The sequence below is a fragment of the Thunnus thynnus genome, chromosome 9, assembly GCF_963924715.1.
Source record: "Thunnus thynnus chromosome 9, fThuThy2.1, whole genome shotgun sequence".
NCBI lineage: Eukaryota > Metazoa > Chordata > Actinopteri > Scombriformes > Scombridae > Thunnus > Thunnus thynnus.
Window position 1 is genome coordinate 25,082,497 of NC_089525.1, and position 15,044 is coordinate 25,097,540.

Here is a 15,044-nt window from a genome sequence, read left to right on the forward strand (position 1 = left end):
AACTTTCTCAGTGGGTCCAGCTGTGCACGAGGTTATAAAAGCAATAATAATGCTTCAGGAGGGAATTCTTGTAGCTCTGAGTGGTCAGCCTTTCATATTGATGAGCGGGCATATTTCTCTGTTTGCCGCCCTTTTCACTTTGTTATATATTCAGACACAGCTAGAATTATAAAAAGATTTTTTTTTTTTTTACCTTTGTAATGAAAGTTAAGTGGTTTTATCATGTGATGGAAGGAGAGAGTTAGTCCGCACAGTGAGTATTGTTTAATGAAGCAATGATTCGATCATCAAGGTCTTTGTGAGGTGTTTTTTTTTTTTTTTTTTTTTTAAGCCCAGTGAAGACCTTGAAGGTCAAAACATTCCCTCACTAAACACTTAGTAGCTCTTTTATCCATTGAAGGCTGCTTGTGTCCTCCATCTGCACAGAATTGGACTTGGACATAGATGTATAAAATAAAATGTAAAAGTATCATTAACTGTTGGAGCCACATCAAACGAGCTACCACATTCTCATCTGGTCGAGAAAAGGACCTAGTTTTGAATCCAGGGGCTTCCACTCACTCTTGTCAGCAATCCAATACATTTTTGCTTTGCAACTAAACTGCAGTGCTTCTTATGCAATCCTGCTCTAGTTGTTACAGCTTAAGACAAATTCTTTAACTTTAGCTTCTGTCTGACCCACAGAATGCTTTGCAATCTCTTTTACTACACCATGATTCAATTATGAGTTAAATGTTGCACTTTTTATGGCAAGAGCTGATATGAATCGATGAGGAAAACCTTTTTGGATTACACCCACTCTGGAAAAACTGAAAATGATTACTCTCAGTTTCCAAGACTACATGTCAGCTGCACTGCTGATCATTTTATTATTAGCCATAATAAACGGTACATTTTAGTCATAACTTTTCTCTTTTATGTAACTGATGATAAGATAAGATGTGCATTGTGCATTGAGCATTCTTACAATAAAAACCTGAATGTCAGATTTTTGGATTTCATTTAAATCTCCACAAACTCTTTGGTTCTTTACCTAAGCTTGCAGAATTTCGAGTAAGACCTCTGTAGTAACACACACACACATTGAAGCCTCCTTAAACCTGCCTTCACTGTGAAACCGTTGCCAACACAGCAAAGAACGCTGGTTAATCAACCACATACCCAGATGACTATACAAAATAGTTTCTGTGTGTACAGTATAAACGTGTGTGTGTCTATGTAAGTCAGTTTGCGTGTGTGTGATTTGCACACACATGTAGGTTTGTACCAAATAGGTCAGAAAGCTGGAAGCAATTCCCGGCTGAACGTTGACGTGTGTTCATCATATTTCAGAGATTCGGAGCCCAGAATGGCACGACGTGTAATCACATTTGTAAATAGCATCGTAAAATTGCGCTCGTAAAAAGTTTGTTGTTGTCTTGGCCTGTTCTAAGGGGGCCATGGCAAGGGGGGGGGGGGGTGGGGGGCGGTGGGGGGGAGGCAGGTATTTGGAACAGAAAATGTTGTCAGGTGTTGGTGTGTGTGTATGTGTGTGTGTGCGCGCGTGTGCCTGCATGGATATGGTGATGGTAATGAGATCAAATGTTCCAGATCAAAAGATGTTTAAGATGATTTTTTTTCTGTGTGTGTGTGTGTGTGTGCGTGTGTGTGTGTGTGTGTGTGTGCGTGTGCGTGTGATTCAGTGATTTAATAAACTTTAGAAAATGTCATCGCCTCAAATACACATCATTAATGTGATCACTGCCCACTAAATACTCCGGGTTTACACACCCACACGCGCGCACACACCCACCACAAGCTGTTAATCTGTAATGTAAGCAAGCGTTGTCGCTCGGCGAGTGTAGCAGTTAACTTTAGTGCACGATTGTCTGTTCTGTGGCTACAGTTAATAAATCTCTCTCTGCACTGCCTTTTTCTCTCTCAGCCTCCGTCCCTCTTTCTCTCTCCAGCTCTGAGTTTTCATCTCTCTCCTGCTGCCTCTTGACCTCTTCTAAAAGTCCGTCAGATCCCGTCTTGTTCCCTCTCTTTCTCCGTCGCAGCCTCTTTCAGTGTCTCTCTCTCATGCTGTTAATGGAGGACTGTGTAGCAGCACAAGTTATAATGATTTCCATAAGGCTACACAGCCTCTCCACAGGCGAGAGAGTAAATCACAGTGACGTGTGTGTGTGTGTGTGTGTTGGGACAAGGGGTCTGTAGAGTAATGTACACGTGTGCGCACGTGGATGCTTGTGTGCACATTCACATGAACTCATAGTTTTCTCCTGAGACTATGACAACTTTAAGCTTAAAGAGTATGATTTTCATTGTGTGAGAAAAGTGGAAGTATGATTCTTTGATTGTTTATTGGTATTTTGATTGTGTGAAATGAGTTTTAGAAAGACAATAAGTTGGAGTAGTAGTGTGCATATCCATCAATCAATCAATCAATTAGTCTATAAAATGTCAAAAAAGCTGTTCAAGTTCACATAGCTCAATGTGGTTTTTTTTCAGATTGTTTGTTTTGTCCAATAAACACTCTTAAACCCAAAGATATTCAATTAACTATAATATAAAACAGAGAGAAGCAGCAAGTCCTCATATTTGAAAAGCTGAAAGCAGCAAATTATGGGCAACTTCCCTTAATAAACAGTGAAAATAGTTGTGTTTAACTTTCATTAACTAGTCATTTCAGCCCAAAATAATATTATCCTTAAGCACAAAGGTTCATTGTTGACCTTGGATATAGTAGTTTGTGAAAACCAAACCACTCAAAGTCTACCTACAGTCTTTTTCCTGAGCTTTCAGCAATATCATTATGTTGGAGTTGTTGTTGTTAGCTCAGTACAGTGGCTGACTGTTACGATTTCAACCATAGCACATTTAGGATTTCTTAAGATCCATTTCCATGACAACTGAGCAAACTCCAGACACTGAAGAAGACCCTTTGAAACCATTGAAAGCTCAGGAGTTAAGCTGACCTTGAGTTGAGTTTGATAATCGAAATATTATCGTTATCGTTATTAACTGTTCTGTAACACGACCCTGAACTCCCTAAAATATCATCAGGGTCCTGCAGATGCTTTGTCACTATAAACTTTCATTCATTTATTTCTTTTATTTTGTTGTGTATTAAGAGAAACAAATTCATCTCCACATTGATATCTATGTCTGTTTTACACTGTACAGTCAGTGGTTTGGCATGTTCCCAAGTACTGTACATCAAGCAGTTTCTTTCCATGGAGGATTACATGAGCTGCTAATTACATCTGAAACACGACCCATATTGCAGACAGAAGGTTTCCACAGAACATCTACAGTATTACATTTTTGATCCAGAGCTACAGCAAGTAAAACCAAACATTTGAAAGAATGACACTGTGTGTAATGTTGCAACTTGTTGCAAAAAAAATCTGTATAAATATTCCTAAAATGGCTGTGGCTGGAGAGAAAAGTATGTTTGGAACGTGGGGTCAAAATGTAGGACAACTGTGGTGTAATCATTTGTGAGAGAGAGAGAGACATAGAAATATAAAGAGAGAGAGAGAGAGAGATCTTGGATGTCTCTGTGTTGACCCACAAACAGTGTAGAAAATGTTAAATCTCTTGTGATATTTCATCAGCAGTAATAATGGGCTTATAACAGAGGAAAGAACCGCATGACATGTGGTTTCATTGTTTCCAGAAAATCATTGAACTGATGGAGTTATAATGACAGTGTGTGTTTTAATAGGAGGTCAGTGAACTGACACGCCAACCCGTTGCTGAAGGACGAATGGTGTTTATTCTGTTGGTTTTTACAAGGTTTGGAGCACGATAGATCCTCACTTAACTGTTAAAGAATGGTTTTTAAAGTTCATCATTTATTATCTTACCCTCCTATCCAGGCCTTTTTAACATAGTAATTCAAGCATTCCTGTGGTCCCCATTGTTGCATCTACAGGAGGTCACTTGTTAAAACAGATTCAGAGGCCTTGTGACGTCTCATTTTTCTTGAATGTTGTGCTCATGAAAGTTTGAGTTTCTGAAGTTATCATTTCAGTCACAGTGACTGTCACTGCCCCAAACAAACAGAAAACGTACATTACATCACTTCCTGCAAACTCTCTCAGAGTTATGCATCAGCTGATCTTTTGTACTGTGAAATCTTTCATGTACAGACTGAATGGCTGTTGTGTTAAATAAAGATTAGTTAAAGACGGACATCTTTTGCATGGACAAATCAGGTTTGATTATTATGATTAAAAACCTCTTCTGACATTAGGGCTGCAACTAACAATTATTTTCATTATTGATTAATCTGCCAATTATTTCCTCGATTAGTCATTTGAAATTAAAGTCGAGTTAAAGGTGACATCTTCAGATATCTTGTTTTGTCAGATTAACAGTTCAAAGATATTCTGTTTGCTGTCGTGTGTGACAAAGAAAAGCATGAAATCACCACGTTTGAGAACTTAAAAATAGCAAAATTTTGGCATTTTTGCTTAAAAAATGACTAAAACTATTATTACACGATTATCAAAATCATTTCCCTTTAATTTTCTTTGGATTAACTAAACAATTGATCGACTAATCATTGAAGCTTTGTCTCACATTTTGTTTTATTTACAGTTTTAGAAAACTGCAGATTTTTTGAGTGGCACAGATTGGTGAAACGGTGAAATAATGATGTTTACAGTACAGTTTTCTTAAAACATGTTTCACTCAAGCTGATTATCAAGTTAAAAATACAGGCACGTTGGCATCCATGTAAAATTGGAAGATGATATGGCATTTCTGATCATTTCCACAGCACATATTTGGGTTAAACTCCACTTTGTTCAAAACTGCAAATCATAGCAATATTTAAACCGAGTTGTTGTTGCAGAAGTAAAAATAAACCCTTCTGAGACCGACGGTTTAACTCAACAATACCTCTTCCCCCAATGTTATGAAAGACTTGTTGACTTGCGGTAGTTCCTGTCTGAATTATAAAGTGAAACATCAAGTCTGTATGAAGTGTGAGGCAAGCTGCGCATGTGTTTAAGGCCGAAACTGTGACCATGGTGATTTTTAGAGGACTAACAGCGGTTTACTGGGTTTGTCAGGTACACAAACTCACATCAGGGCTGCTGGTTTTGACCCTGATGCTGCAACAAGCAGCGGTCAGTCAGGAGCTGACACACAAACATCTACCTCTCACAGAGGCTTTAACACATGCACACATAGAGGTTCTGTCCACATATCCAGTGTCTCTATATTAAAACCTGGAAGGACATGACCCTTTAGGAAAACACTGGCCCCCTGGACACACACACTCACACACTGGACAGTGGGGACTCATATTTCTTTGCATGCTCATGTCCAATAGCTGCCTTTTCTCTACAGACCTGAAGGTAAATACAAGAAGGGGTTATACAAACACACACATACACACTCACTCATAGGGGTACCCGCCAGTGAATGTGTGAAATGTAGCACACTGTTGAGCCATTTCCCCCCCTGTAGATTAAAAGAGAGAGAAAGATGAAAAGAAACAAAGAGGCAGAAAATGAAACAGAGAGAGAATGTAAAGCACGAGTGTGATGAGAGAGAGACTGAATGTTGGATCGTTAGGAATGAGGAACACTCGTAGATGACATAAATATGGCAAATTTGTTTTATACTCTGTGAAGCTTTGTACAAAAGCACGTCTGTATCCTGCAGTGACACTCCAGACCTTGTGGCAGAACTCCAAATTGATGACTCTTGGGGGGACATTTGGTGTCTTTATAGCCAGTGCTTGTATGGTCACATTAAAATATCCTCTCACATCTGCTGTAAGTATAACTTTAAAACGATATGGAACGAAAAAAAAAATGAACATGACTTAAAAAAACAGACATTAATCAGAAACATGTGGTCCAAAGGCTTGTGGCACAAGCATATATTTTCTCTTTAAGCCATGTTTGTGTTGGAGTTATTCAGTTCAGTTGTTTGCATGAAACCACACTTTTATGTCTCATTTTCGTTTTTCCTGGTCTTACTGCTGTGTACTTCACTGCTAAACTATCCTCAGTGCTGTTGAACACGAGTTTTACATGACATTCATTTGGCAGTCCAGATGCTTTTGCTCGCTGACATTTAGAGTCAGGCTTCAAACCAGCAACCTCATGACTGGCTGAACCGCTCCACCACCTGAACCGTAGCCTCCCCGAAAAAACAAAATAACAGCTGCCACTCTGTAATCAGAAGTAAAGCTAACATTTAATTTTATTAATACAATATGTCTTGACCATTTCAGGTCAAGATGTCGTGTTATAATAAGTGCCACAGTGCACTTAGAAAATAAAACAAATGTGCTCAATTACTAGCAAATGTGTATTTTGGATGAACAAAGCTCTGTGAAATCTGTGTAAAAATACATAATAAATAGTTTGGCTGCTGTACAGTGAGACAATATCATATGTCACATTACAGTTTTCTATTGTTTTGAGTATATTGCCACAGCTCACCAGAGTTATTGTCACTGTGTACACACTCGATTACACAACCTGCACTCGTTTATGCATGACCATGTGTATTTATATGTATTAGCCTGTATGCACATGTTTATAATGTGTGTGTACGTGGGCGTGTGTGTGCGTGTGTATTGGTTGTTGTAGGCACCGGCCAAAGTATCTGGCTGAACATTAAAAGGTGGAACAGGATCAGAAGAAAATGTTGTTTATTGAATACAGCTGAAGCTGGGAGGGAATATGTTTTCTACTTTGTGTGTGTTCAACTTGAAACAAACAGTGAAACATTAACTCTACCCCCAACCTTGCGCTCGTATAACAGAGCCGAAGAAAAAAGGTGTAAAACGGACTCGGCTGGCAGAAACACTTTCTGAAGCCTGGATGTCCAGCATGCTGACAGATGTGTGATTTGCAGGGTTCACATTGAAATATAGTGTTACAGTCTGGCTCCTTAGAAGACTTGGAGGTTTAAAAAGGTGTCACATCACAAATACAAAAATAAAAACAGTATTTTTGCATGGCAATGGCTTTAACAGCTGGACTAATGGTTGACCAAGGTGCGTTCAGGAGTGTGTTGATATAATTAGTGAGACCACACACATTCAGTTTGTTCCTCCTGGACATCTTTGGATGAAAGCTTCCTCCTCTTCAGGTAATGAGTGAAGTGATAATGGAGGAGTCAGCTGGTCATCTGTGCGACATCATGTGTTTATAGTCAGACATAAACTCTGTATTGACATCAATAGTCTGGTCTCCACTGTTGGTCTACGGTTATAGAAGTGAAGAAATCATGCACTCATCTTTGGATCCAACGGGGATCTGTTTTGGATTGTTTCAGGAGTCCCCCCATTGAGTGCTAATAAATAAGTCAAAAAGTAGACAAATGATTATATGTCTGGATATTGTAGACTGTACTTCATTTCTGAACAGTTACACAAAGCTGCATCAGCTGTTTGGAAACATTTAGTCATTTTTTTATTTTTGGAAAATCTAAAGAACTACTAGTTCAGTATTATTGCTTTAATGAAGGTTGATATGAAGCTCTGCTAATGTAATGTGTGTTGTATTAAAATCCAACCCTACTGGTTTTTGCCTGTTAAGAGAGTAACCAATGACAAAATGATCATTTCTGTTGTATCTCTTTAAGTGAATACAGTGGTAGTAAACGCTATTGTACACAGTTTTTCATCTCGCTAAATTGTCAGCCTAATGTTACACAAGCAGCCCAGTCATCCTTGCATCAATGATTTCAATCAATGTTAGATTAGTAAAAAAAAAAACAACCCAACTTCATATTTTGATACTTTTATAGGATCTTTGTCTCATGCAGTGTTCAGAGTAAAGCAGTACAGAACGACAACAGGAGATGACAGATGAGAAACTCTTTAAAGTAGCTTTATTCACAGAAGAGAAGAAGACAAAACTTTACCAGCCGTCTGACCTTCATCAGTGACACAGTGACACCCATCAAGGCAATCAGATATTTATAAAGCAACCAATCAATATCTGGCACTCAAACAAGGACAAAAGGCAAGACTGGCACACAACAGAATTGTGCATACTCATCAACTAACCCATAAAAATCTTTGCACAATACAATATTTTTCACTCTCAGGATTTATTTTGATTCTGATGCATTTTATGTATTTTGTCCTTTTCAGTATCTTAATACATGAGATAAATCAGTACTGGACAAAACTCCCCTTTACACCATGTAACCTTAAGCACGTAGAGCCTGGATTTGGAACATATAACTCTTTATTGATATGCCATCTCTACTGTATCTGTAGTTTATAATGTTAATTATGCCACGTGTCAGTAGATTTTATTTCATAGGCTGTAGGTTGCTGATATATTTCTGCATCAGTATCACAATACAGAAGTGCTATACATATATATGTTTTGAATTTGGGAAATACTTTGATACTTTGGATGTGTGGCTGCACTGTACGGACAGTGGAAGCGGTCCAGCCCCCCCTCTGTGAGTCGGTCTGTAGGAGGTCTGCCAAGCGAGGTTTACAGGCTCGCACCAGGCCTGGGGGAGGGTTTGCTAGCTGTTAGAGTGTTAAACCATGTTCCCCCCCCCTCAGATCAGACCCCCATGCCGCTCGGCTTCAAACGCACTGCCCTTTCTCAGAACATGCCATGCATGTGGGGTGGAGGGATGAAGGGGGAGTCAGAGGGAGGGAAGGAGGAGCAAGGTTCGACGGGAATACCGACACCTCAAGTTACCACTTAGTTAAATAACGGCAGAACGCACGCACCCAAACATGCGCTGACACACCCATGCAGGAATTCGTATCACACACACAAAGATACACGCAATCACACGCGCAGCGCCTGCTCTACGCATCCTGCCAGTATGCTATTAATACCAGCCGTGAGGATGCAGGTCATGCCTCGTATTTGCATTTCAAATGCGTCATTTATTCCATCTTCCAAATAGTGATGCTTTAAAGACATTTGGCGCTGCATTAAACACTCTGAGCTTTCAGGTGGTCTTCTAAAGTCCAGCCACACATCCGTATATATGTACCAACATGCACGATAAACATATCCATTTACAATTACGCGTGCACTCTCACGTATTCCTTGCAGGTGGTCCAAAGCAGTATGGTTCCTTTTTCTTTCCTTCCATAACTACCATCAGGTTTTGGTTGAAGTTTAAGGTTCAAGCCAATTTAAACCCCACCCCCCCACCCCTACACCATCCTGTATTTTGACAGACTTGATATTGCACTGATATCAGCCCGCCTCCCTCCCCACGCCCCTGTTGAAGGGCCCCTCGGATACATTGGTAACATCTTGAAGTGGTTCCTCGCATGAAGGTCCAGACAGATGTTTGTATCTTTTTGATAATCTATGTTGGAAGCCATGCTGAGCGAGGGAAATTGATACACCAGTGAGAGAGTTAAAGCAAGTATGATAAAGTATGATCTTGTAGAGTATGATATTGACAGAATATAAAGGTGTAAGATGTTTTTTACCCTCTTCCACTCTTTTTTAGATGTTGCACAGCTTACAGTCATGCTGTCTGAAAAGCAAGGCCAAAGCTTGATAGGGGATTTTAGCAGTAATTTTATGGTATTCATCATCCTCTCTCAGACATAAGACATATGTAGCTTAAAAGGGGACATATGCTACACTGTAATGATGTCAGATGTCTGTGTTCACTATGGTCAAAGTTCCTAACCTTTGTTTCTAAGGTTGTTCCACAGGCTGTTCACATTGTCCACTCACATATTTTGGATCGGATTCAGGCTTGAACATGTACGGATGTATTTGAGAAGTTTCTGTTTCAAGTTAAGAACAAAAAAAAAGTGAAATCTCACTACTACTGTTTGTGTGCCTAGCCTCTCGAGCCGGCAGCTACCAGGAGCTGACCAATCAGAACAGAGCGGGCTCGTCGGGGAGGGGGGCGTTAAAGAGACAGGAGCTAAAACGTCCTGTTTCAGACAGAGGCTGAACTGAGGAGCTGCATAAAGGCCAATAAACATGATAAACAAGGAGTTTTTTTTTCTTTAAATCATGCAAAGATGTTCCAGTAGAGCCCCAGAATATAAATATAGACCTAGAACTGTATGATTTTTTTTTTACACTAAAGACTTTCCAAATTCAGTCATGTGAGTCATCAGTAACTTCACCTCCTCTAGCATCAACCTGCTTTTCTTGCCACTCATCTACCCATGTTTTACTATGTTTGCTATACAAAACTTTTATGTAAAAAACTGTCTAAATATGATACTTAATGCTTTTGAACATGAGAGTGATTTAGCTGAGGGTAATGCATTACACTTCCTTAACCTGTAACAATGCGCCTCCAGTATGCAAGAATGGACCAATGCATCACTGATATCTTGAATTTATGCTGAACGATCATATATCATGACCCCATGCTGAAATGGCTACATCGTATAAAACAACTGTCAGATGCTGATAGAAAACAGAAGAAGAAGCTTACTCTCACACACTCATGAGGTTTCCTGCCTTTTTTTGTAGTGTGTAGCATATAGAGCCAGCTCAAACTGCATATAATTAATGTTTATTTTAATCTAACTGGAGAAACAGATGAATATATGAATCATTTTAAAGGGACCCTATTTTGCTATCTTTTTGTGTTTAAGTGACTAATGGGGACAACAATTCTGAAACTGGTCCAGTATTGAGAAAGAGTGCTGCAGCTGGCAGCCGCGAAACAGGCTGTAATGTAATCCGACGGGGCAATAGTGGCCCGTCAATGTACATCCACTATAAGTGCTTGTTTTTGCCACTGACTGGCTCAGATTGTTATTGTAAGTGTCCGACAACATTATGGAAAGGACCATACAAAGAAAGAAAGAAACAAGACATCTCCTTGAGCAAGACTTAGTTAGACACAATAACAAACAGACCAGATCAAGAGAGAGGTAAAGAAAAAAGTTTTATTTCTCTGTATGGTCCTTTCCGTAATTTTGTCTGACACTTATAATAACAATCTGAGCCTGTCAGTGGCAAAAACAAGCACTTTTAGTGGACGTACATTGACAAGGTGCTATTGCCTCATCAGATTACATTACAACCTGTTTCGCCGCCGCTGACTGCAGCGCTCTCACTCAATACTTGACCGAAGTTTCCCTTTAAGTACTGATGGGTGGAGTTTGTATCAGCATGCTTTAAACAGTATATTAGTCATAATTATTCAGAGGATGTTAATTTCACTAATGATGCATCTTCTTGTCTTTTTCTCTTTTTTTGTTCTTCTCCAGATGACTCCAGTTCAAGAAGTGGAGCGGCAGCGGCAAATGGTGACCATGAACGTGTTCCAGAGCTGGCAGGGAAACTGGGTAACGACCTCAAACAACTTATGACTGAAAGTGTATAAAATGAAAGGATCCTGCAGTGGAAGTCACACATTAGATAGCTGGGAGTGTGTAACATTTCAAAAAGTACAGTAGCGGATTGTACAATAAACACCTTGTGCACTGTCAGAGGAGAGAATGTGAGGGTATACTTTATGCCCACACACAAACACACATCAGGGTGGTTGTTTGCTTAGATAATTGGCTCTGACAGAGTGGAGAGCAGTCTATTTGTGTGAGGTGTGATTTGGTGGGACACATTCCTTTCTCCCCCCTCCGCTCCAAAGTCTCCCAGGACCCCCTGTCATGTAACTTTACCCTTCTTTCTTTGCTTGTTGTTATCCCTCTGTCTCCTTCTTTCCCCCTCTCCTTCTCTCTCTCTCTCTCTCTCTCTCTCTCTCTGTCATAAACATCAATGCACACTCACATTTAAATGTTTAAACAAACATTTGCTCTTTTGCTGAATTCTCCTTTTGTGTTTTTACACACATTCTTTATCTATTTGTGTTCTGTGCTCACACACAATGAAACGTACACACTTGCTGCATTTGGCTTAGCTTGAATATCACGTACTTGCACACACATACACATTAACACAAACCCACAAGTACACACACACACACAAAATATCCACATACATGCTTGTTCTTCTGCCCTTATGAGGACCTTCCATTGTATGTTGTTTAAACTGTACTGATAAAGATACTGATAAATCTTCAACAACATGTGTAAACTCAAACATTAGTCTTGGAAAAAATGCTTATTAGCTTTCTTGCCGCAAGTTAGATGAGAAGATCGATACTACTCTAAGCAAAAGACAGGAAGAGGGGTAAACCGCAAGCATGGCTCTGTCCAAAGTATATAAAAATCTGCCTCCCAGCTCCTCCAAAGTTCACTCAACAAATTGTATCTTGATAGTTTAATCTGTACACAAACAGAAATGTAAAAACCTTTGTGGTTTTACAAGAAGTTACATGCTGTCACTACATCCAGCACTTCTGTGCTGCATCATCTCAACTGGTTGCCTGGTAACCTCACAGAATACTCGAGGAAGTCTCTACTCCCAGCTGTTGTTTGAAATGGGTATAGCAAATAACTCCCTATAAAACAACAGATTGTCTTTTTTTCAAATTTCTGTTTGTGTACTGATTAAACAAACAAGATATGTGTTAATTACTCATCTTTAGTGGTTGTTAGGCATATGTTTTTACTTTGGAGAGCGTCATGCCAGCTGTTTTCCATGTTTCCTGTCTTTATGCAAAGCTGGACTAAAGGTTGGTGTATACTCGAGTGGTCGACTAGCTTTAGAAACCCCCCCCACCCCCCGCCCTCCCCAACACATTTGAGTGGGAGGATGTGTCTGACAATATCTATAGCTTTCTGAAACTGACAATTCAACAGTAACACCCACTTCATGCCGTGACCGGCCAGATGTGCACAGTTGAGAAGGGAGTAAGCTTACTTTTTTCATTCTTTACACAACTATTTCTGTCACTTTTCATGGGAACAACCAAGTGCAACACAATGAATGGCACCGTTATCGCTTAATTTAAACAATATTATATCTTCCCACTCTCTATGACGGTCAATGTGTCACTCCACCTTTTAAGTGTGGCTGTTTGGAACAAATGAAAACGCATTTGATTTGAGACGAGGTTGGACAACTGCTTCTTTTCAAGCATAACCTGGTCATAACTCCCTCCTCACTCTAGCTCTGTACATAATGCACAGATAAGAGTGGGATCAATCTTCTTGTCTAAATTTGAACTTAAGCACAACCAAAGTCCATATCCTGACCTAAATCTCCCCCTAAAACCTAAAATAAATGTAACCTAATTCTAATGTTAGCCCAAAACCAAGTCCTCACCTAAATTACTCAAGTCAAGATCAGCTAAAATTACCTCACGTAACAAAACTCTCCTCATTCTCAGTTTAAAATCTATGTTGGAAACCACAAGGCTCTCTGTCTCTTACATTCACACACACCCTCACACACTGTCTGATCAAAGGCGGTCAGTCGGAGGGTCAGCAATATTTTTACACTGTGAAGTGTGGCGTTGAAGTGGCCCCTGAGACCCAGAACAAGCTTGCCCTTTCGCCCGCTCTGGCTCTCACCTTCTCTCTATCATAGCTTTCTCAGTTCACTCTTACGTCTTCTCTGTTTTTCTTTCTTTCTTCCTCTTGATGTGCCCCTTCTCTTACCTTGGCTGTTGTTTTAACTCCATCTTTCATTCTCTTTGTTCTTAGTTTTTCTGCCGTCACTCCGATTTTTTTTCATCGGTTTTATTAATCTGTCATTCTTCGGGATGGATTAACCTTAATATGAACCTCACTTTTTCACTGTCCATATGTTTTCTCCTAAACTTCTGTTTGATTTGGTTCAGCTTAGATGATATAAATCAGTTTATTTCAGATGCTCTTTGGTGTATTCTGTTCATTCTCCAGTCTCACCTTTATCCAGTCCAGTTCAGATCAGCTGCACTTTGCTTTGGCTCTTCCGTCCTCTTTTCAATTATTTTTCAGTCTTGAGCAGACGAAGTTGAATTTATGTCATCATCAAAGAGAGACATTGCCAAAACATTAAACTATTAATCATCATCTTCTTCTTCTTCTTCACCACATTACTTCCCTGAATCTCTCTTAGATCTATTGACTTGTCTGGTCACAGTTCAGCTATAGTCCAGTAGCTTTTCTCAGACTCGGGGGGACAAAGGCGAGACTTAAAAGCCTTTTGAGTATGTTTGTTTTGTCATCCTGCCCAGCTTCATGTCGGTCAGTAGAGAGCTATATTCCGCTGAGTAATGCAGCTGTAGTGAAATCTCCGGATTCGAGCGCGCAAACCCGTCACATAACTCTTCCACTTGTTTGTTGACACAGAGCTAAAATAATAACTGTGTCCAAAGAAAGAGACGCAACTGCAGTAGTTTCAGGGTGATTTATCGCCCCGGTTGATGGCTATCTGCTGTGGCTGGAACACAAGGGCTGTAAAATCAAGCACTCCTGTGAATGATTTCCTCTCTTCCCTCCTGACTGGCAAGTTTTTAGCTGGACCACAACAGCATGGCCAGCCCTGTAAACACGAATGTCAATGACTGACTGACTGGCTGAGTGATGAAATTACACCATTGGTAGCTGAAGCTGGCTGACGGCAGTTGGAGCTAAGTGTCCCAGAATGCATTTTGCACCAATCGGCAGCGATAGCAGAGATTAAGCTGTTGTAATTTTCGCTGTAGGACTGTTAATATGTCACTTTATTAAGTTTTAATATTTTTTTAAGGCAAGAAAGTAAATATATTCCCAATATGTGGTCAGTTTATCTAAATAACGCGTATTTGGAATTTGCTCCCATGTTTTTGGAGATGTGAAGAGCTGCTGGCTGGGTGAGACATCTCGGCCGCTAGCAGCTCGACTCCTGAGATGATTGGCCAGTCAGTGTATGCCATCATCCATAGGTTAGGTTGGTTAGGTTAGGTTTGGTTATGTTAGGTTGGTCAGGATTGGTTAGTTAGGTTAGGTTAGGTTAGGTTAAGTTAGTTAGGTTATGTCAGGTTTGGTTAGGTTAGGTTAGTTAGATTATGTTTGGTTATGTTAGGGTAGTCAGGTTTGGTTAGTTAGATTAGGTTAGGTAAAGTTAGGTTAAGTTAGTTAGGTTATGTCAGTTTATGTTAGGTTAGTCAGGTTTGGTTAGTCAGGTTTGGTTAGTTAGGTTAGGTTAAGTTAGTTAGGTTAGGTTAGGTTAGGTTAGGTTAGGTTA

The 15,044-nt window shown here is 39.9% G+C and overlaps 1 protein-coding gene across 1 annotated transcript in view; it reads left to right on the plus strand.

The window, feature by feature from the left end:
* fgfrl1a (fibroblast growth factor receptor like 1a) overlaps positions 1 to 15,044 on the plus strand; it is a 75,397-nt gene that overhangs the window by 49,409 nt on the left and 10,944 nt on the right. The window contains exon 4 of the mRNA XM_067599835.1: positions 11,198 to 11,275. Coding sequence (XP_067455936.1) covers positions 11,198 to 11,275 — 78 coding nt within the window. The remainder of the gene's footprint in view (positions 1 to 11,197; positions 11,276 to 15,044) is intronic.